Below are 23178 nucleotides of genomic sequence, written 5' to 3'. Positions count from 1 at the left end.
AATTTTTCCTCATCTCTGTTCTAAATGGACATCCTTGTATTCTGAGGCCGTGCCCTCTGATCCTAGAATCTCCACTTTAGGAAACATCGTCTCCAGGTCCACTCTAGCTAGGCCTTTCAATATTTGATAAGTTTCGATGAGATGAGACCAAAAGACATTGGAGCAGACTTAGGTCGTCGGTCCATCGAATCTGCCATTCCATCATAGCAAACATTCCCTCTAATTTTTCTAATACAGCTGTGCAGACCAACCATTGCTCTGAGCGGAACTTGTTTACATGAACTGAAAACTGCGCGGCACTTTAAGATCTTTTTGTAACATGCTATAAATATTTAGAATGAGAACTGAAACATCACATCCTTTTGAATTTATTTATTAATTGAAGTGTATAATGAAATACAGTACAATAAAGAAAACCTTTCACATTTCATAAACATTTTCTGGCTGCGTTCAGCTCCAGCTGCTTGGCAATAAAGTCTATGTGAGCGACAGCATTTCTATACAGGGAACTATGACTATGGCTGATTTATTATTCCTCCAACCTCATTCTCCTGACTTCTCTCTGTGACCTTTGATGTCCTGATTAATCAAGAACCTAGCACCCTCCATCTTAAAAACACCCAATGACTTGCCTGCACAGCTGTCTGTAGCAATGAATTCCACAGATTCACCACCCTCTAGCTAAAGAAATCTTTCCTCATCCCTGTTCTAAAAGGACATCCCTCAATTCTGAGGCTATGCCTTCTAGTGCTAAACTCCCCAACTATAGGAAGCATTCTCTCCACATCCACTCCATCTAGACCTTTCAAAATTTGATATATTTAAATGAGATCCCGCCCATTCTTGGGCAAATACAGGCCCAAAGCCATCAAATGCTCCTCACCTGTTAACCCCTTCATTCCTGGGATAATTCTTGTGAAACTCCTCTGGAACCCTCTCCAACGCCCAGAGGTTCTTTCATAGATAAAGGGCTCAAAATTGCTCACGATACTCCAAGTGCTGTCTGACAAATGCCTTATAAAGCTTTAGCATTACATCCTTGCTTTTATATTCTAGTCCTCTCAAAATGAATGCTAACATTGTATTTGCCTTCCTCAGCACCCATTCAACCTGGAAGTTAACTTTCGGGGAATCCTGCATGAGGATTCCCAAGTGTCTTCGCGCCTCTGACTTTTGAATTTTCTCTCCATTTACAAAATTGTCCAAACCTTTATTCCTCTGCTAAAGTGCTTGACCATGCACTTCCCTACATTGTATTCATCTGCCACTTCTTTGCCCATTCCCCCAATATGTCTCAGCACTTCTGCTGACACCCTGCTTCTTCAACATAACCTGCCTCTCCACCTTTTTTCATATCATTCACAAACTTGGCCACAAAGCCATCAACTCAGTCATTCAAATCATTGACATATAACATGAAAAGCACTGATTCCAACACAGACCTCTGTGGCACACCACAAGTCACCAGCAGTCAACCAGTAAAGGTCCCCTTTATTCTGACTCTTTGCCTCCTGACAGCCAGTCTTCTATCCATGCTAATATTTTTCATGCAGTACCATGGGCTCTTATCTTCTTAAGCAGCATCGTGTGTGGCACCCTGACAAAGGCTTTCTGAAAATCCAAATATATAGCATCCTCTGACTCTCCTTTGTTCCTCAAAGAATTCCATCAGATTTGTCAGGCAAGATTTCCCATTCCAAAAACCATGCTGACTTAGGCCTGTTTTATCACGTGCCTTCGTACCCCAAAACCTCCTCCTTTAATAATAGACTACAACATCTTTTCGACCTCTGAGGTCAGACTATCTGGCCTATAATTTCCTTTCTTCTACCTCCCTCTCTTCTTAAAGAGTCGAGTAATATTTTCAATTTTCCAATCCTCTGAATGATTCCAGAAACTAGTGATTCTCGAAAGATCATTACTAATGCCTCTACAATCTCTTCAGCTACCTCTTTCAGAACTCTGAGCAGTAGTCCATCTGGTCCAGGTAACTTATCCACCGTTATACCTGTCAGCTTCCCAAGCACCTTATCCTTAGTAATAACAATGAAACTTTTTAGCATTTCTGCCATTCTGCTAGTGCTTTCCATAGTGGAAATTGACGCAAAATACTTATTAGCTTCACCTGTCATTTCTTTGCCTCCTATTCCTGTCTCTCTAGCATCATTTTCCGGCAGTCCAATATCCCTCTTGTTTCACTTTTACTCTTTATATACTTATCTGAAAAGATTTTGATATACTTTTTGATAGTGAAAGCTACCTTACCTTTTCTAGGCTACTTTAACTTTTCTCTCCTTATGGCTTTTTTAGTTGCCTTCTGTTTTTTTAAAAGGTTAATTAACTTCCCACTAATTTTTGCTCTATTATATGCCCTCTCTTTTGTTTTTACGCTGTTTGACTTCCTGTGTCAGCCACAATTGCTTCATTCTCCCTTTAGAATACTTCTTCGTCTTTAAGATGTATTTTTCCTACACCTTCTCAATTCCCCCCCCCCCGCAGAAACACCAGCCGGTGCTTTTCTGCCGTCACCCCTGCGAGTGTGCCCTAGTTTGGTGTCCTCTGCTATCTGGTTGACCCCTTAAATCACTGTCTTTCATTGATTCTGTCATGGTTATTATTCTATAGATTATTGACTATGCCTACAAGAAAATGAATCTCAGGATTGTATATGGCGACTTATATGTAATTTGATAATAAAATTTATTTTGAACTTTGAACTTTGATAGATCCGATTTTAGCTTCTCCTTCTCAGAATGCATGGTGAATTCTATCATATTATGACACTGCCTCCTAATGGTTTCTTTACCTTAAGCTCCCTAATCAAATCTGGGTCATTACCCAATCCAGAATTGTTGTACTCGAGTGGGCTCAACCATAAACTGCTCTACAATTCATCTTGTCAGCATTCTACAAATCCCCTCTCTTGGGATATAACACTGACCTAATTTTCCCAATCTACCTGTGTATTGAAATCCTCCATGACCATCACAACATTGCCCATTTTACATGCCTTTTCTGACTGCCGTAGTAATTTATAGCCCACATCCTGGCTCCTGTTTGGAGGCTTGTATATATCTCCCATTAGGGTCTTCTTATTCTTGCAGTTTCTTAATTCTATCTGCCCACTCCCATCAGGGAAGCAGCTACACAGCATCTACGCCAGGACCACTAGACTCAGGAACAGCAACTTTCCCCAAGCCATCATGCTGATCAACACCTCTACCTGTTAACCCTCCCACCCACCCCCCCCCCAGCACCACAAAGCACCTAGCATCCTCTTATGTACATACAAACAGTCCATGCACATAACAGTTACTTATACGTTGTGTTTATATGTACTAAGTGCTTTTTAGATTTTTTATTGTGTTCTTAATAGTTATTGTGGTTTTTTTATGCAGCATCGCATCCGGAGAAATGATCATTTCATTCTCCTTTGCGCTCATGAACTGAAGAATGACAATAAACAACCTTGAATTTCACAACCTACAGACTCACTTTCAATGACTCTACAACTCGTATGCTCAATATTATTTACTTGCACAATTGTCTTCTTTTGCACATTGGTTGTTTGTCAATATTTGTTCATAGTTTTTGTAAATTCTATTGTATTTCTCTATTTTACTGTAAATGCTCGGAAAAAAATGAAACTTAGGGTAGTATATGGCAATTTACGGACTTTGATAATAAACTTACTTTGATTACTGTACTTTATCGAGCTTCCTTTGCTCTTTGCATGTTCTCGGATAATTGCTAGTTACAGGAATCAGCGTGCAGAAGATCACAAGCCACCTCATATACATTCGCTGTTGCTGTGCGACACTTTCTATTTTTGAAGATTAATAAAACACAGTAAAGGAATCGTGAACCGCAGCAAAACAATCTCATGGAAATGATTTCCCACACTGGATGGAACAGAGTAAATGGTCCCTTATCCACCCACTGAGTGACCAAGTGAAAGTCAGTATTTACAAATTTTCAAAATTGTTCTGAATGGTATATCTCATTTTCAGACAGTACAGTATTTCCATTGGTGACCTCTGGCCCATCTTGTCTATTTCTTTTCCGCCAACTTTGAGTTAAGGTGTAAGTACCTCTGATGAGGAAAAGTCCTGCTATCACCGCAAAGTAAGTCCCATAAATCAGGAACTGCAAGATAAAAGCATACAATTGTTGCAGCTGGTTACACATTTGCATCTGTGCAAAGAATATGATGAATACTGAGCTAATGTTTGACCCTCAGTTATTGGCTTATATGCATTTCTTTATAGGATGGAAATAATTCTTTTACTGGAAGTTCAAATGAAAGGTTTAAGATAACTGAACAGGATGACGTCACACTGAAGAAATTAGGTAATCCAGGAAGAATGCTGATGATAAAAGGAGACTGGGCAAAATTTAATCATGAAAAATGGTGATGCAGAACATAGTAAAGTGTACTTGGCTTTGAGGACACGAACTGGTGAACTTCTGAACCAGAACCAAAAAGGCTATTGATAAACCACAATAATAGCTTGTTTTGGACTTTAGGTTCATTTGGACTTTTAATCTCATTCAGCTCCGTTGTCACAAGGATTTTTCCTATCAAATGCAATAAGCATATGCAACTGTTCATCTCTGTGTGACAGGAGAACACACATCATAGTACAATAGACTCTGTTTTATTATTTCGTACATTACTGTATCCAAGATCTCAGTTCATCGTCCTATCTTATGAGGAAATGTTGAGCACATTAGGGCTTTGCTCTTTGGAACAAAGGATGAGAGGTGACTTAATAGAGGTGTACAAAATTATAAAAGGCATAGGCAGAGTGGCCTTTGTCCCAGGGCAACTACAGAACGTCATTTTAGGGTGAGTGGAGCAAAATTTTAAGAAGTCAGAGGTAGGTCCTGTACAGAGGGAGTGGTCGGTGCCTGGAATGCACTTCTGAGGGTGGTGGTTCAGAGGCAGATACATTAGGACATTTAAGAGATTCTGAGATAGGCACATGGAAGAAAGAAAAATGGAAGGGTTAGATTGAAGGGTTAGATTGATCTTGAGTTGGTTAAAAGGTCTTCACAACATTGTGGGCTGAAGGGCCTGTACTGTGCTGAGCTGCTTTAAGCTTTTTGTTCACAACTTCCATGTTGCCCAAACAAGACCACTGCAATTCACTCACCGTCCAGTATTTAACCCACCTGAGTGATAATATCCAAACTAAGGCCTCTTGCATCAACGACAACGATGGTCAGGATGGTCTGAAGAACTAGGGCTATGAAGGTATTTACTCCAAACAACAGTGCATAGCGCTCCACGCTTAGGTTAGCAGCAATCTGGTATCTTGATGAAGAAAATAACTGGTTAGACTTTGAAATTTGTGTCCAATATTTGTTCAACAAGGAATAAAAGAATATTTGTAGCCTTCAGTGCAGAATGTGTGGAGCTGGCTGCCACATGATCAGACAGTTTATGGGCCCTAGGGCCTGTTCCTCTTCTATATTCCATGTTCCGTGTCATAGTCTACGTGAGGATCAAGGCTTTCTGAAACCCAAGCTGGAGTCCCATGTGGTCATCAGACAAAGAGACCAGAGTGGGAACTGGCTGCCTTCCACATGGAGACAACTGACACTCTGATCCTGTGTGGAAGAAGGGATCAACACAATTCTGGAGGGGCAGAGGGCAAATATAAGCCAGCACAATGGAATATTTTAATCTTATTACCAATAAGTTTAAACTAAGCAAATTTCCATTATAAATATGAATAGAGACAATTATAACAGCAAGGATAATGTGTATAGAATTAACATGGGGACAAAATTATATCTGCACACAACTATCCTGGTTTCTAAGCCAAGTGTACTTTGTCACAAATCATCCGGATAATGCTATTGATGATCGACTTTCCCTAATCTCCTGTACTAGTTTAGTCATTAACTTAACTAAGATAAACAGCTAAAGACTGGAATTGTGCCAGTAGATGGGGCAGTTTGTAAGTGGAATGGGAGCATTTGATTGCTAGTATCACCTGAACCTTTGTAGACCAGTGGAACTTTCCACTCTGCGTCAGTCACAGTTCACAGCAGGTGAGGAGCACCCTGTTTGTTAAGTAACACATCTCCTCTCCCCACTGCTTGTATGGAGCAGGGCTGAGATGTGGGGTAGTCAAAGGTCCAATGTCTGCGTATCTGCATCCAAATGCAAATTCAGGTCTGTTAGAGGCCAGAGGCAGGTGAATACGGACTGTCTTGGGGTTAGACAACTGTGTACGTACATGGCTGGGAGGAAGGAACGGGGGATGTTTTGTAGTTTTGTCGCTTGCTGTGTTCGGTGTTGTTCTGCCGAGCGTCATGGGCTTGCTGGTTTGGCATCAGAATAGGTGGTGACACTTGCAGGCTACTCCGTGCATACCCTTGGGTGTGCTGGTTGTTAACACAAACAGCACATCTCACTGCACACATGATAAATACATTTGAATCCTGAATCTTAAATCAGTGAATGTTTACGATTCAAGATTGTTTAATATAATTTCCAGTACACAAGCTTAAAGGAGAACAAAATAATTGTTACTCCAGATCCAATGCAGCACCAAAAAAACACAAGAAGACTGAGAACACAATAATAATATATATAAACGCATAAGATAGCTTATATACGTAGATTGATTGTATGTCCATAAAGTGACACTAGGCACAAGAGTGTCTGTACGTGGATAGGACCTGATTGACAAATGAATTCTCTATGGAAAAGGTTAGCTATCTGTGACTGACTTAGGAAGTTAAGGACGGTATTATGTGGAACGAAAAGACATACTGTCTAAAGTTACAAAGTTTAGTGGTAGCTATGAAGATTGGGTAAACATTTTGATGCCAGTAATGAATAACAAGGGGAGAAAATAGATTATATGTTATCAAGAAGTACAAAATCAGGCAGTAAGTTCTTCTATAAATACATAAAAACGAAACGGTTGCTCAGACCAATGTTAGTTCTTTTGAAGATGAGACTGTGGAATTGAATTTTCAATGGATTATATGTGGGATTCTTGGCAGTGTGGAGGAACAGAGGCCTCTTTGAGGCCATGTCCATAGACCCCTCAGAGTTGTAGTGCATGTTGATAGGTTTGTTAGGAAGGCACATAGTATTTTGGCCTTCATTAGTCAGGGGATTGAGTTCAAGAGCCGTGAGGTAATGTTGCAGCTCTATAAAACTCTGGTGAGACCACACTTGGAATATTGTGTTCAGTTCTGGTCACCTCATTGTAGGAAGGATGTGGAAGCTAGGGTATCAAAAGAAGGATTCGGCACGGACTAGAAGGGCCGAGATGGCCTGTTTCTGCGCTGTAATTGTTATATGGTTATATGTTACAAGGATGTAGTGAATTGAATTGACATTGATTGTCCAAAATTCCCCAGATCATTAAGGGTTCCAGCAGATTGGAGAACTGCAAATGTAATGGCCCAGTTTGGGAAAGGAGAGAAGCAGAAAGCAGAGAAGTGCCAGAGATTCATAGAGGGATAGAGCCCGCCGAGCCCCCATTTTCACATTACTTCTACCCTAACCCAGCTCATCAACTCCTCCCCGAATTCCACCACTCATCCACCTACCAGGGGCAATTTGTCATGGCCAGTGAATCTACGGACCTGCTGTTCTTTGGCATGTGGCTGGGAACTGGAGCACCCAGAGGAAACCCTCGCTGACATAGGGAGAACAGGCAAACTCCGCTCGCATGGCCTTGGAAGCCGGGATTACACCCGGGACACTGGATCCCCGATGTGAACGAGGGTCACACCGTATGCAGAGCCTCACCTACGGTTCAGCATTTAACACCATAACTCCATCCAGGCTCGGCAGGAAGCTCAGAGACCTCAGGTTTGACCTTGCCTTTGCAACTGAATCCTGGATTTTCTGTCAGATCGCTGGCAGGAGGTAAGAGTGGGCTCCCTCACCTCCACCCCTGGGACTCTCAACACAGGAGCCCCTCAGGGCTGTGTACTAAGTCAGAATCAGAATCAGATTTATCACCATGGGCATGTGACATGAAATTTGCCACACAGTCATGGGTAAATAAAGAGTAGAGCAGTGGGCTAAGCACACATCCCTGAGGTGCACCAGTGTTGATCGTCAGCGAGGAGGATATGTTATCACCAATCCGCACAAATTGTGGTCTTCCGGTTAGGAAGTTGAGGATCCAATTACAGAGGGAGGTACAGGGGCCCAGGTTCTGCAACTTCTCAATCAGAATTGTGGGAATGATGGTATTAAATACTGAGCTATAGTAAATGAACAGCATCCTGACTTGGGTGTTTGTGTTGTCCAGGTGGTCTAAAGCCGAGTGGAGAGCCATTGAGATTATATCTGCCATTGACCTATTGTGGCGATAGGCAAACTGCAATGGGTGCAGGTCCTTGCTGAAGCAGGAGTTCAGTCTAGTCATGACCGACCTCTCAAAGCATTTCATCACTGTTGAAGTGAGTACTTCCAGCCGATAGTCATTTTGGCAGCTCACGTTATTCTTCTTAGGCACTGGTATAATTGTTGCCTTTTTGGAAACAAGTGGGAACTTCCACCCGTAGCAGTGAGAGGTTGAAAACTATCAACCATCAGGCTTGAAAGCAGTGTGGATAAATTCACTCACATCAACTCTGAGCTGATGCCAAATCCAGTGGTCTCACTTTTAGAGACTCTACAACTCACGCCCACGGTATTAATTAATTAATTAATGATGTATTTGCAGAATTTGCCTTTGTTTGCACATTTGTTGTTTTCATGTGCAGTTTTTTGTTGATTCTGTTGGTACTATTGTGACTGCAAATAAGAGAGTGAATCTCAGGGTTGGATAAGTTAGTCACCGGAATTTAGAAAAATGCAGGAGGATCTCATTGGAACCTACTGAATGTTGAAAGGACTAGATAGGGTTGATGTGGAGAGGTTTCCTATGGTGGGGATATCCAGAACTAGAGGCCACAGCCTCAAAATTGAGGGGTGACCCTTTAGGACAGAGGTAAGGAGGAATTTTTTTAGCCAGAGAGTAGCGAATCTGTGGAATGCTCTGCCACAGACTGCGGTGGAGCCCAAGTCAGTGGGTATATTTAAGGTGGAAGTTGATTGTTTCCTGATCGGTCAGGGCATCAAAGGATACGATGAGAAGGCAGGTGTATGGGGTTGAATGGGATCCAGGAGCGGCCATGAGGGCATGGCAGAGCAGATTCAATGGGCTGTACGACCTAATTCTGCTCCTATGTCTTATGGTCTTATATGGTGACATATATGTACTTCGATTATAAATTTACTTTGAGCTTTGAGTTATGTGGGGTATGTGCTGGACATAGTTGGTATTGGTTTATTATTGTCACATGTTCCAGGATACAGTGAAAAGCTTATAGAACATAGAACATAGAATAGTACAGCACATTACAGGCCCTTCAGCCCACAATGTTGTGCTGACCCTCAAACCCTGCCTCCCATATAACCCCGCCTCCCATATAACCCCCCAACTTAAATTCCTCCATATACCTGTCTAGTAGTCTCTTAAACTTCACTAGTGTATCTGCCTCCACCACCGACTCAGGCAGTGCATTCCACGCACCAACCACTCTCTGAGTAAAAACCCTTCCTCTAATACCCCCCTTGAACTTCCCACCCCTTACCTTAAAGCCATGTCCTCTTGTATTGAGCAGTGGTGCCCCGGGGAAGAGGCGCTGGCTATCCACTCTATCTATTCCTCTTATTATATTATCTTGTACACCTCTATCATGTCTCCTCTCATCCTCCTTCTCTCCAAAGAGTGAAGCCCTAGCTCCCTTAATCTCTGATCATAATACATACTTTCTAAACTATCTTGCATTTTGTTTCGGAACTCACTGTTCCTGAACCTAGCAGTGTGGAACCTAAGATCAGATCACTACAGAGTGCATTGAGGTAGAATATAACAATGCTGAATGAAGCACAAAAGATACCAAACAGGTGCAGTGCAGATAAATGCTAAAGCACAAGATCAAAATGAGCTAGATTATGAGACCAAAAGTCCACCTTATCATACAAGAGCTCTGTTCAAGAGCCTGATAACATTCGTATATGAGCTACCTTCGAGCCTGGTGCTACGTGCTTTCAGGCTTTTGTATCTCCTGCACAACAGGAGAGGGAAGAAGAAAGAATATCAGGGTGGATGGGGGCTTTGCTTACTCTGGCTGCTTTACTGAAGCACTTAAGAGTCCAAGGAGGGGAGGCTGCGTCCTGTCATGTGAGGAGCTAAGTCCACAACTCTCTGGAGTGTCTTGTGGTCACATACAGAAGTGGTACCACCCCCAAGGCATTACGTATGCAGACAGAATGCTTTGGATGGTGTTTCAGTAAAAATTGGTGAGAGTTGACGGAGACAGGACGAACGTCATGAGCCTCCTAAGGAAGTAGAGGCTTTGGTGAGCTATCCTGGCTGTTGGAGCAGGACGGGCTATTGGTGATGTTCACACCTAGGAACTTGAAGCCTCTCAACCTCAGCACCGTGAGGGCGTAGACTGGAGCGTGTGCATATTTTACAAAATGTATCGCCCAGAACAATATTTGAGTGGGCCCTGATTGGATCCTGCTAGCTTTTAAACTGCCCACAATGTGAGTGGTATGGACAACAATCATATAGAAGGGAAGGTGTACCGTCCTTGCAATCAGGATAGTTATACCTCAGCGAGGTCTGACAGTTTGAATGCATTGTGCTTCATGTCAACAGCATCATTGGGTTTGCCATGGATCACTATAATCATTCCTTATGCTGTTCTCTTGCACCCCCCCACTTTAATAATCTCATCACATCTGGGATGGCACAGTAGCGTGGAGGGTAGTGTAACACTTCCCAGTGCCAGTGAACCAGGTTCGATTCTTGTCACTATCTATAAGGAGGTTTTTACCTTCTCCTTGTGCCTGTGTAGGTTTCCTCTGAATGCTCCAGTTTCTTCCCATGTTCCAAAGATGTACGGGTTAGTAGTTTAATTGTTCACATGGGTGCAATTGGGTTGTGCAGTCCTGTTGCGTCAGAAGGGCCTGTTACAGTGGTCTATTGCTGAAAATCTTTAAAAAAAATTACCAACACATCTGCACAAATACTTCCACACTTCTCCTAACACTCAACATTTTGTTCAATTCAACGTGGAAAGGTAGGAATTGCTGTCCTGGGGTTGTAGTTAGCAGACCTTCAGGTGCCGGTACCCAGATACTAAGAGAGTTTGTATGATGTAGCTCTGACATGACCCAAAACTTTCAAATTTTCATCCCTGGTAGATGTTTTTATTTTACTAAAAGAAAAAGTTAAATAATGAAAAAACAATGCAAGAATATGAAAGTTCAGCGTTGGAGTTAACTTATTGATTTATTTAGAGATCAGTGTATCTCAAAGATCCAGAAGTTTAATTATAAAGATGTGACTTGGTTGCTTAAAGGCACCTTGACTTGCTTAAAGACAATTACATGAATTATTGTTTAGGCTGGAATTTAGTGAATCTTGTAGGACATAGAATATTTCAGCGCAGTACAGGATCATCAACCCACTACATTGTGCCAAATTTTTACCCTATTCTTAAGATCAATCTAACCCGTCCCTCCTATAGAACATTTCATTTTTCTATCATTCATGTGCTGATCTAAGAGTTTCTTAAATGCTCCAGATGTACCTGCCTCTACCACCACCCCTGGCAGGGCGTTCCATGCATCCGCCATATTCTGTGTAAAAAAAAACTTCCTTTGACATCCCACCCTCCCCCCTGTGCTTTCCTCCCATCACCTTAAAATTGTGCCCCCTAGTATGAGCTGGGGCGGTGGAGTGGAGATACATCTCTACCAAAGGAGGCCATGAGAACAGGTGGTGGATGGTCATATGAGAAGTTGGTGCATATCACAAGTCCTGGTTATGTGATCACTAACGCCAGGCAGACAATCTCTGAAGAGTATTGATAGTGGCTGGGGTCACCCATCTTGTAAAGACACTGCCCAGAAGAAGGCAATGGCAAACCACTTCTGTAGAAAACTTTGCCAAGAACAATCATGGTCATGGAAAGATCACGATCACCCACGTCATACAACGTGGCAAATAATGAATGACCAAGTGTTAGCCATTTCTGCCCTGGGAAAAAGTTTTTGGCTATCCACTCCATCTATGCCTCTTGCCATCTTGTACACTTCTATCAAATCGTCTATTTTATCCAATCTTATCTCATTTTAAATAAAATTTCACTGTCATACTTTGGTAAAACATCATACTCACGTAGCTATGGTAATTAACAAGAAGTAGGAAGCTTTGAATGCGACATAACCGGCGTAACAAACCCAGATATTGTCTGCACGATCCATGACATATAAGGCACTGGCATCTATCACTGAAAAGATGCCGAGTGCGAATTCTCCCCAGACGAGCCAATCCACCTTCACAAAGCCCACGGCGAAGGACGTAACAGCACCTAGATTCAATCAGAGAGGGAGCTGTCACCGAGCCAGTGCTTGAAGATCAAGCACACAGTTAAAGTGAGCAATGCTGCCTTTTGTTTCAGATAATCCACAACTAACAGCTGAACATAATGTGCTTTTTAAAATGATCGATTTTGCAAAGAAAACCTGAGAAAACAATTCTTTGGGTCGGTGGTAATAACAAGCAGTTACCAAACTAAAATGATCAAAGTAACACACAGAAAAAACTGGAGGAACTCAGCAGGTCAGGCAGCATTTATGGAGAGGTCCCCTCCAAAGATGCCACCTGACCTGCTAAGTTCCTCCAGCCATTTTTGTGTGTTGCTCTGGATTTCCAGCATCTATGGAATCTCTCGCATTTATAAAAATGATCAGGTAATGTTCACAAGAAGTCTACAAGTAAACTTGTACATGAATAGTTTAGTAAAACACTAGAAAATTAAAATAGAGGAACACTCATATTACTGATTCTATTGCTTTTAAATTTCTAATACATTGGGTTAATTATTACGCATAATCTGCTAACTGGCCCTGAATGCTTTAATGTTGCATTGTTCTCATTCCAGCTCTTCCTTTGTAACAAAATTGTAGTAACTAATCAAGAGGGGTCTAACTAGCCATATACTAGGTTACTTAATCTTAACTTTGCCCTCTGACAATAAATGTCTGCGGCCAAATCCTAGAAATCATAGAGCATTTCTCATATATCTGGAACGATCCTGTGGTAAAGACAGGCACTGATGACAAAATTCACCTTCCCCCCTCAGTGCACCAGCACAGCTTTTGGTCGATTGAAGAAGATGGTTGATGATCACGATATTAGACCTGGCGCTAAACTCACAGGCTAGCAGACAGCAGTGATCCCTACCCTCCAGTGCTTCTCTGAGATCTGAACTACCTACAGCAGTCCTGTCAAGGCATTGTGGTGATATATTCTGCATGGTCTCTGCATCACTTCATCTCTCTGCCAAATTCACTAGGAGGACTGGAGAACCAAAGACAGTGTCTCATTCATGCCAGGGTTCCCAGTTTTGTGGCTCTAACTGCAATAGGCCTGCTCCACTGACAGGCCAACAGCAAGCTCCCAAAACAGAAACTCGCATTTTTTTACCTTCCATTGGAAAAATATCAGAAAAAAAGGAACAAGTTAAGGATGAGCTCAATATCTCTTTAGTAAAAATTGCAACATCCCAACCATCTCCTGGGAATCTTTGGCCCATGATGCCATTGACCACATCGAGAAGGAATGCTGTCACAGGAGAGCAGCATCCATCATCAAGGACCCCCACCATCCAGGCCATGGTCTCTCCTCACTGCTGCCATCAGGAAGGATGTATATGAGCCTTAGGTACCACACCAGTTCAGGAATAGTTACTACGCCTCAACAATCAGGCTCCTGAACCAGTGTGGATAACATCACTCAACTGATTCCACAATCTATGGACTCACCTTCAAGGACTCAACAACTCATATTCTCAATATTTATGATTTATTTATTTATAATTATTGCTTTAGTTTTTTTCCCATTTTTGTATTTCCACAACTTGTTATTTTTTGCACGTTGGTTAGTGTACATTTTTGTTCGTGCGCGGTTTTTCATTGATGCTATTGTGTTCCTTTGTTTTCTGTGAATGCCCGCAAGGAAATGAATCTCAGGGTAGTATGTGGTGATCTATACTGCGTGTACTTTGAACTTTACGGCTGAGAATGGAGAATCAGCATTTTGGCTGGGATGGAGAACCTCAAAATCAGGAGTGCACAGAAGCCCAGATGGAACTCAGCACCTCACAACCTGACTGGTGGCCCATACCTCATGCCCATGTGGGGAAGGGTCTGCAGTGACCACACCAATCACCATGGAAACCAAACAATGAAGATGAATGGGTCAATGAGCATGAGGAGAAACAGAACAATGAAAAGCATCGACTAATTCAGCACAATGTTATGATGAGGTTGTATAAGGCATTGGTGAGGCTGAATCTGGAGTATTGTGTTCAGTTTTGGTCACCAAATTACAGGAAGGATATAAATAAGGTTGAAAGAGTGCAGAGAAGGTTTACAAGGATGTTGCCGGGACTTGAGAAACTCAGTTACAGAGAAAGGTTGAATAGGTTAGGACTTTATTCCCTGGAGCGTAGAAGAATGAGGGGAGATTTGACAGAGGTATATAAAATTATGATGGGTATACATAGAGTGAATGCAAGCAGGCTTTTTCCACTGAGGCAAGGGGAGAAAAAAACCAGAGGACATGGGTTTAGGGTGAGGGGGGAAAAGTTTAAAGGGAACATTAGGGGGGGCTTCTGCACACAGAGAGTGGTGGGAGTATGGAATGAGCTGCCAGATGAGGTGGTAAATGCGGGTTCTTTTTTAACATTTAGGAATAAATTGGGCAGATACATGGATGGGAGGTGTATGGAGGGATATGGTCCGTGTGTAGGTCGGTGGGACTAGGCAGAAAATGGTTCGGCACAGCCAAGAAGGGCCAAAAGGCCTGTTTCTGTGCTGTAGTTTCTATGATTTCTAGGGTTTCTATGGTCCTACCCATTCAAGAGGAGCAGAGGTCTCCTTATACAATCATTCAGCTTTCACTGAAGTTTGTAGATCCATGAAGTGTCCAATCATCAGTCCTATCTTATTTTCTTACATTTAACACCTTCCAAGAGATGTTGACCTCTGACCGCAATGCTACAAAGGGCTAAAGGCTGATTTATACTTCTGCGTCAAATGAACGCCGTAACCTACGCCAGTGGCCTACGCGCGTTGTGAGCATTTATACTTGTGCGTTGGTTTATCTGCGTCGCTCTGCAATTCGGGCACATCACGCATGTGCACACACCTGCCCGTGCAAGGCTTCACGGTCACGGTGGTCTTTCTCGGGGTAAACAAGTTTAAAGCGAGCGTCTTTTTTCGGAAAATCGAAATTTGCCCTCCATAATTTCGGAGGTCTGTAAAGCTTTATGGAAAGCATTGCAGCCAGAGTTCCTTCCCTGCCCTTCTGTCACCCAATGGGAAGCTATTGCAGCGTAGGAGGAAATGCGATGCTACCAAGTGGACCAATCACAGTTGTTGCGGTCTGCGTTGCCGCGACGCGTAGTTATATTTTGGGAGAGGTGCGCGTCAGGCTATGGCGTAGGGATCCGCATAGGCTCTGCGTAGGGTTCGCAACTACGCTGTACCTGCGGCGTCGGTTTGACGCAGAAGTATAAATCAGCCTTAAGAGGACTGCTGAGAGGATCGTCAGGGTCTCTCTGCCACCCATCAGAGATATTTATCAGGGAAGCTGCGTACACAGGGCCCTTAGCTTGTCAGTGATCCCTCCCATCCATCGCACATCTCTTTGACCACCTACCATCAGGCAAGAGGTCCCATAGCATTATGCCGGGGACTGTTAGGATGGGAAACAGCTTCTTCCCTCGGCCATAAGACTACTGAACTCCCTGCCACCACCCAGGTCTCATCACTCATGAGGCACCAGTAGTGCTACACTGTTTACTTTTTAACTTCTGTCATAAATGCACCTTATGCTAAATGTCAATCTTCTGGAATATGGTTTAATATTTGTTAATTTATTTGCAGTAATATAACTTCATGTGTTGTGTGTGAGTCATATGTACTGTGTTGTGCACCTTGGTCCAGAGGAACATTGGTTCGTGTGGCTGTATATGCAAATCAGGATCAGAATCAGGTTTAGTATCACCGGCGCATGGCGTGAGGTTTGTTGTTTTGTGGCAGCAGTACATTGCAATACATAGTAATTAAAACTATAAATTACAATGATAAGTATCTATGGAAATACATAAGTAGTGCAAAAAAAGAGGGAATAAAATGCTGAGGAAGAGTTCGTGGGTTCATTGTCCATTCCAAAATCTGAAGGAAGAGGGGAAAGAGGTTGTTCCTGAAATGTTGATGTGTGTCTATAACTCCTCCTTGGTAGCAAAGCGAAGAGGCCATGTGCTGGGTAATTGGGGTCCTTAATGATGGATGCTGCCTTCTTCAGGCATTGCCTGGATACCAGGGAGGTGAGTGCCCATGGTGCAATTGGCAGAGTTCACAGCATTTCCGAACCTGTGCAGTGGCCCCTCCATACCAGACGGTGATGTAACCAGTTAGAATGTTCTCCACAGTACATCTGTAGAAATTTGCAAGTGTCTTTGGTGACATACCAATTCTCTTCATACTCCTAATGAAATATAGCTACTGTTGTACCTCCTTTGTAATTGCATCAATATGTTGGCCCTAGGATAGATCCTCAAAGACATTGACACCCAGAAACTTGAATCTGCTCAGCTTTTCCACTTCTGCGCCCTCGATGAGGACAGATGTGTGTTCCCTCAACTTCCCCTTGCTGTGACACCACTGAAGCAGCCGATCTACCTCGCTCCTGTACACTCCTTGTCACTGCCTGAAGTTCCTCCAACCAGAGTTGTGTTGTCGGCAAATTTGTGGATGGCATTTGAACTGTGCCTGGCCACACAGTCATGGGTGTGGAGATAGAGCAGTGGGCTAAGCACACACCCTTGGGGTGCACCAGTGCTGATTGTTCATGAGCTGGTGTTAATTCCGACCGCACAGGCTGTGGTCTTACGGTGAGGAAGTCAAAAATCCCGTTGTAGAAGGAGGTACACAGGCCTAAGACTTGGACCTTGTTGATTAAAGTGTTTACATTTAAATGACAATAAAATTGAACTTGAACTTCACTGTGCTGGCATTGGATTGGCTCCAGGGGAGGTTCACTGGAATGATTCCAGGAATAAAAGGTTACTGTATGAGGAGTGTTTGATGGCTCTCTGGGCTTATACTTGCCAGAGTTTAGAAGAATAAGGGGGGGAATCTCATTAAAACCTATTGAATATTGAAAGGCCTAAATAGAGTGGATGTGGAAAGGATGTTTCTGATAGTGGGGGAGTCTAGTACCAGAGGGTACAGGCTCAGAATACAAGCACGTCCCTTTAAAGCAAAGATGAGTAGGAATTTCTTTAGCTAGAGGGTGGTGAATTTCTGAAATTCACTGCCACAGATGGCTGTGGAGGCCAAGTCATTGCGTATATCTTAAGCAGAGGGACGTAGGTTCTTAATTAGTAAGGACAACAAAGATTACGGAGAAGGCTGAAGATTAGAATTAAAAGGGATGGGGAATTAGCTATGCTGTAATGGTGGTGCAGAGCCAGCGGACTCGACACACTTATGTTTTGTGGTCTTCACTAGATGGTCACTGTTGGGTGGGACTTGCCTTTTAAGCTACACTCTCCCACAGACAATGGAAGTCTCTCTTGTCCAAGGCTATTGGATTGTGTAACTCACAAAAAATGCTGGAGGAATTCGGCATGTCAGGCAGCATCTATGGAAATAAATAAACAGCTGACGCTTCGCGTGGAGCTCTTCATCAGGACTGGAAAGGAGTGGAGACGATGGCAGAGTAAGAAGGTGGGGGAGGGGCATCTGCAGGATCACTTGTGTTTAATGTTTAACTCTCTCTCACTTTGTCTGATGCTCTTGTGGTATCTACCAGGTCTCACTAGAGGTGTCTTGATCTGGGTGCTGGTGACTAACTCAGAGTGGAATTTTACAGGAACTTAGCTGTTGTCATTCCTCATTTAAATAGATTTAGATAATATCAAAAGATGCTAATTCTTATGGTAAAATAGATAAATATTATAATTCAACTTACTCATAAAGGTTGACACTGCTTCCACTCCACCGTTATAGGCTGAGTTGTTTCGGGATGGTTCAATGTGATCCCACAGCACCTGGATATAATTCGTCACTTGGAGATACCCACAAGTAGCCAATGCCCACCAGGCAGACCAGTAGATGATTTCTGGAGAGGAATAGCTTTCCTTGAAATCAGAATACAACTGGAAGAGGCTCTGTATGATACCCTTGTGCTCAGCTGCTTTCACCGGACTGGGCGCACCTTTCTGCACGTCAGCCGGACCTTGCGAGGCGGCCACGATATCCAGATCACCTTGTGGGAAAGCATCTCCGGGGGCCGGCTTGACACTTTCGGTGGATGGAGCGACTCGAACGCCTTCTGTTTCTTTCCTGTGAAAGAACATACTTCTCTTGGGCATCGGCAGGGGGATGGAGGCAAGGAAGCCCAGAGACACTGACACCAGAGAAATCACGTTCAGAATGAAGTAAGATACATCGCCTACAGAGACCAAGACTTGTCCCAGCACGGAGCCGAAGGTGTATGCGACCAATGTGATACTCCGGCAGTAACTAGTCACCTTTTGGTAGTGCTTCAAGTCAACAATACTGTAAATATAAGAGTAATAAGCTATTTCAGTGGCAGACACAAAGCCGTAGGTGAACTCTAAGAACTGCATGGCCAGGACCCCGTGCGCAAACAGGAGCATCAGCCACGTGACGATGAAGCTGATTCCTTGCAAGATTAGGACAGGTTTGTATCTGAGGTAGTCGGTGACCAAGAAGACGGGAACCAAAATTACCAAGTAGGAGTAGGTCCATACTGGTAATATTTCATTCGTAACCTGAAAGCGAATGGGAAAATGGGGTTAAAAAAGAACGAGTTCATTGTGCTATGCACGTGTAAATGTACGCACAGCCCCAGTGAGAAACCTACCCACCGCAGCATCAGAGGCACTTGGCATCATGTGAGCAGCCTTCATGACAAAAACATAAGTTATACACAGTATAATACCCACAATCTCAATTTAAGTTCAGGGGTGGCCGCCCCTTTGCTGTTGTAGCCCCTAGACCGTGGAACAGCATTCCCCTCCCTATCAGATCTGCCCCCCTCCACTGACTCTTTTAAGTCCAGGCTCAAAACTTACCTTTATTCACCAGCGTTTGAATCTTCCTGACGTGGCTGGTTTTTGGCTTGTCCCGAGGCTCATGTGTTGTTTATTTTGTGCCTATCAGCTGTGTGCCTTGTTGTTTATATCTGTGTTTCTTGTATTTGTGATTTTAGCTACATATTATGGTTTGTACAGTACTTTGGTCAACCTGGGTTGTCTTTAAACGTGCTTTATCAATAAATTTGACTTGACTTGACAATGAAGAACAATTAGTCCATTTTTAATCTTAAAGTGATCAAAGGTGGCCGTAGAGCTGCCAAACGGTAGTGACTGGGGCTTTGCTGGATGGATCAAGCTCAGTGGTTGCGGGGAAGTAGCTGTTCTTGAACTTGGTGGAGTAGGACTTCAGGCTTCTGAATCTCCTGCCCAATGGTGGAAGGATGACGTGGCAGGGAAGCTTTGATTATTGATTAAAACTAATATAAAACAAACTTACGCAGCATTAAAACAAATATAGTGTTGCAATAGGAAAACAGGACACACCTGTACAAAGCTGCATGAAATTTCATGGATTTGGTTTAGAATCAGAAAATATATACAGTATAATAGATGGTAGTCATCAGGTGGAGCCCACAACTTCAGTAACGGAGAAAGGAACTGCAACATTCATGAGTCAAGAGACAGTAAAATATCTTCCTGGTTTTTTTTGGTTTTACTTTTAAGAAAAAGGTAAGAGGCTTGATGAAGTGAATCAAGGCACTGAAAGACTATACCAGAATTGTCAAAGGATTCCAGTTCGAGGTGAAGGAGTTGTTTTAGGGGGTGGAGTGTATATTTGCACCTGTTCTGAAGAAATCACCCTCTACACTAATGTTTCTGACACATTTTCCTTTTATTTCAATGATGGTTTTCTTTGCAGTAGAGATGACATGACTCTTAAACCACAATTGTTCAACTTCCTGCAAGTTGGCTCCCACCCTTTCTCCTCCCATTCAAGACGAGGGTACGGCTACTTTCGTCCTCATCTTCCGCACCTTCCCATAATCTATAGTTATGGGACAAGTGGCAGAAAAGGAGTGTCAGGGACGGGGGGCGGGGGGTGGCACAGGTGTAGACACACCCAGCCCTGAGAAATCAGGCAAGGCCACTTGATTCCAGACAGTTAGTTTATTGATCATTACAGTGCTTCCCACTCCTTCCCGTTTTCCCAATTATGATTCCTCTCTCCCTGCCCCCTTTCCCACTCCCAGTCCACAATAGAGACCCGTATCAGAATCAGGTTTATCGTCACTCACATATGCCATGAATTTTATTTTTGTGGCAGCAGTACAGTGCAATACATAAAATTACTATAGTACTGAGCAAAAGTGCTAGACATCCTAGCTCTATATATGTGCCTAAGACTTTTGCACAGAGTGCAGTGTTTGATGGGGTTTACCCCACTGCAGTGTATGGCAAGTGCAGATTTAATGATCACTTATCAGGCACCTCTATTCAGTCCACAAGCTTAACTCTGAGCCGATAGTCGCCTCTCACTTCAACCCCTCCACCATCCCACTCCCACTTAGGCCTCTGTTGACTGGACACATTGGGGCACCCAGGACACAAGTCCAAAATTTAGATAACATGCTATTCCCATCTGGCATTTCACATTTCCTCCTTTCCTGATCATTCAGATTTGGTTCATCTCCTTTGACTTATACATCCTCCAGACACTCCTTTACCACCCCCTTTCAGACACACTATCTTCAGACATGCCATTTGGTATGTGCTGATGTCCATCGCAGATTATATCTGATGTTCATTCTGCCCCACTCTGTAAACCCTGTTTCACTACCATCTCAACTTCAATACTCCTCTCTCCAATTCTAACCTCACTCCTTCCAACCACGCTGCTTCACTCCCTCTGCACCAGTCCTAATCTCACCATCAAACAAACCCGCAGATAAGTGAGGTGCTGTAGTAGTCTGGCATACAGACCTATACTTTGCGGAAGCCCAGCGACAACTCTCAGACACCTCTTATTTACCCCTGGAACACGACCTCACTAAGGAGCACAGGATATTGTCTCCCACACCATCACCAACCTCTGGGGAATCTCCCATCCACTCCCACCAATCTCATAGTTCCCACACCCCACAACTCCCCTTTCTACCTCCTACCCAAGGTCCACAAACCCGCTTGTTCAGGTAGACCCATTGTTTCAGCTTGTTCCTGTCCACTGAACTCATATCAGCTTACTGAGGTCCTTTAACATCTGCCGGACGATGCTGAGGATGTTCTACGAGTCTGTGGTGGCCAGTGCTATCATGTTTGCTGTTGTGTGCTGGAGCAGCAGGCTGAGGGTGGCAGACACCAACAGAATCAACAAACTTATTCATAAATAACAGGAATTCTGCAGATGCTGGAAATTCAAGCAACACACATCAAAGTTGCTGGTGAACGGAGCAGGCCAGGCAGCATCTCCAGGAAGAGGTACAGTCGACGTTTCAGGCCGAGGCCCTTCGTCAGGACTAACTTATTCATAAGGTCAGTGATGTTGTGGGGATGGAACTGGACTCTCTGACGGTGGTGTCTGAAAAGAGGATGCTGTCCAAGTTGCATGCCATCTTGGTCAATGTCTCCCATCCACTACATAATGTACTGGTTGGGCACAGGAGTACATTCAGCCAGAGACTCATTCCACCGAGATGCAACACAGAGCGTCATAAGAAGTCATTCCTGCCTGTGGCCATCAAACTTTACAACTCCTCCCTTGGAGGGTCAGACACCCTGTGCCGATAGGCTGGTCCTGGACTTATTTCATAATTTACTGGCATAATTTACATATTACTATTTAACCATTTGTGGTTCTATGACTATTTATTATTTATGGTGCAACTGTAACGAAAACCAATTTCCCCCTGGGATCAATAGAGTATGACTATGACTATGACTATGATTCAGTGGTAAATTAAATCTGAATGACTGGCTACAAATGTGATGTCTTACACATTCTGCTTTCAATTACTTTTAGTCACTTTAAAAAGTTTGGAATACTTTAATGTTCTTTATGTTTCAGCTTTTTAAAAAAATATTTCTCTCTTTGAATCCAGCCATTTTTTCTAAATTAACTTTACCTGTGCATGGAGATAAAATTGGAGGACATTTAGGGCAGCAATGAAGGTTCTCCTTCTCCGTCTGTCCACAGCATCGCACACAGATAAAGAAGGATTCAGAAAAACAATTTTATTTTGACCAGTCAGAGTTGTTATCCCTGAGCTGAACCTCCAAACCTGGAGGACTAGTGGGTCACTATTAATCTGGCCTCTACCCTTTGACCTGTTTGGCATGGGTGATCCTACCAAGGGCCAAAGCATAAAGCCCTGACTCCAGCCAACATAATTCTCCAGGTCGTTGAGGCACACAAGTCTCCAAACTCTACAGCAAGGCCTCTTGCAGGAGATTTAGGTGGAATCTGAGCATTTTTACCCAGGGAGTGGTGAGTACCTGGAAAGCAGAGCCTGAGAGAGTCGCTGATAGCATTTACTAGGAATCTAGATGAGCACTTGAATTCCCTTGGCATGGACTAACTGCTGGAAGATGGGATTAATATAGATGGGTGCCCACTGGTCAGGATGGACGTGATGGGCCAAACGGCCCATTTCCATGCTCCATGACGCCGTCTTTAATATTGAAATAAATATTGAAAGCAACACATGCTGGCTCCGGTATACCTAATAAAGATGAATTATTCAGACAGGCCCCAGGAGGGATCCGGGAGGATGATTCCCCTATTGGATTGTTCATAGAATCTCTCCGAAAAATAAAGTCTTGGGCGGGTGCATTTTAGATCCATTGTCTCCTAGTAAAATCTAGCCCATCTAGCCCAGGGGCAGCAGGCTGAGGGTAGCAGACACCAACAGAATCAACAAACTCATTCGTAAGGCCAGTGATGTTGTAGGGATGGAACTGGACTCTCTCACGGTGGTGTCTGAAAAGAGGATGCTGTCC

General features: G+C 43.3%; 1 protein-coding gene across 3 annotated transcripts in view; it reads right to left on the bottom strand.

Annotated features, from left to right (window-relative positions):
- Window positions 1–363: 363 nt before the first annotated feature.
- Window positions 364–23178, bottom strand: part of LOC134345204 (thiamine transporter 2-like) — a 25999-nt gene continuing 3184 nt past the window's right edge. The window contains exons 2-5 of one of the 3 annotated variants that reach the window (XM_063045481.1): window positions 18093–18918; window positions 12225–12417; window positions 5176–5317; window positions 364–4146 (exon numbers count right to left, since the gene is read on the bottom strand). In XM_063045481.1, coding sequence (XP_062901551.1) covers window positions 3976–4146; window positions 5176–5317; window positions 12225–12417; window positions 18093–18918 — 1332 coding nt within the window. In that variant the 3' untranslated portion in view covers window positions 364–3975. Of the gene's footprint in view, window positions 4147–5175; window positions 5318–10875; window positions 11036–12224; window positions 12418–18092; window positions 18919–23178 lie in introns of those variants that run through there. The other 2 variants (XR_010017638.1, XM_063045482.1) reach the window with 2 other exon arrangements.

Source organism: Mobula hypostoma, chromosome 4 (assembly GCF_963921235.1).
Source record: "Mobula hypostoma chromosome 4, sMobHyp1.1, whole genome shotgun sequence".
NCBI classification, from domain to species: Eukaryota; Metazoa; Chordata; class Chondrichthyes; order Myliobatiformes; family Myliobatidae; genus Mobula; species Mobula hypostoma.
The sequence above is the reverse complement of the archived record's forward strand: the minus strand, read 5'-3'. Positions and strand labels throughout refer to the sequence as shown.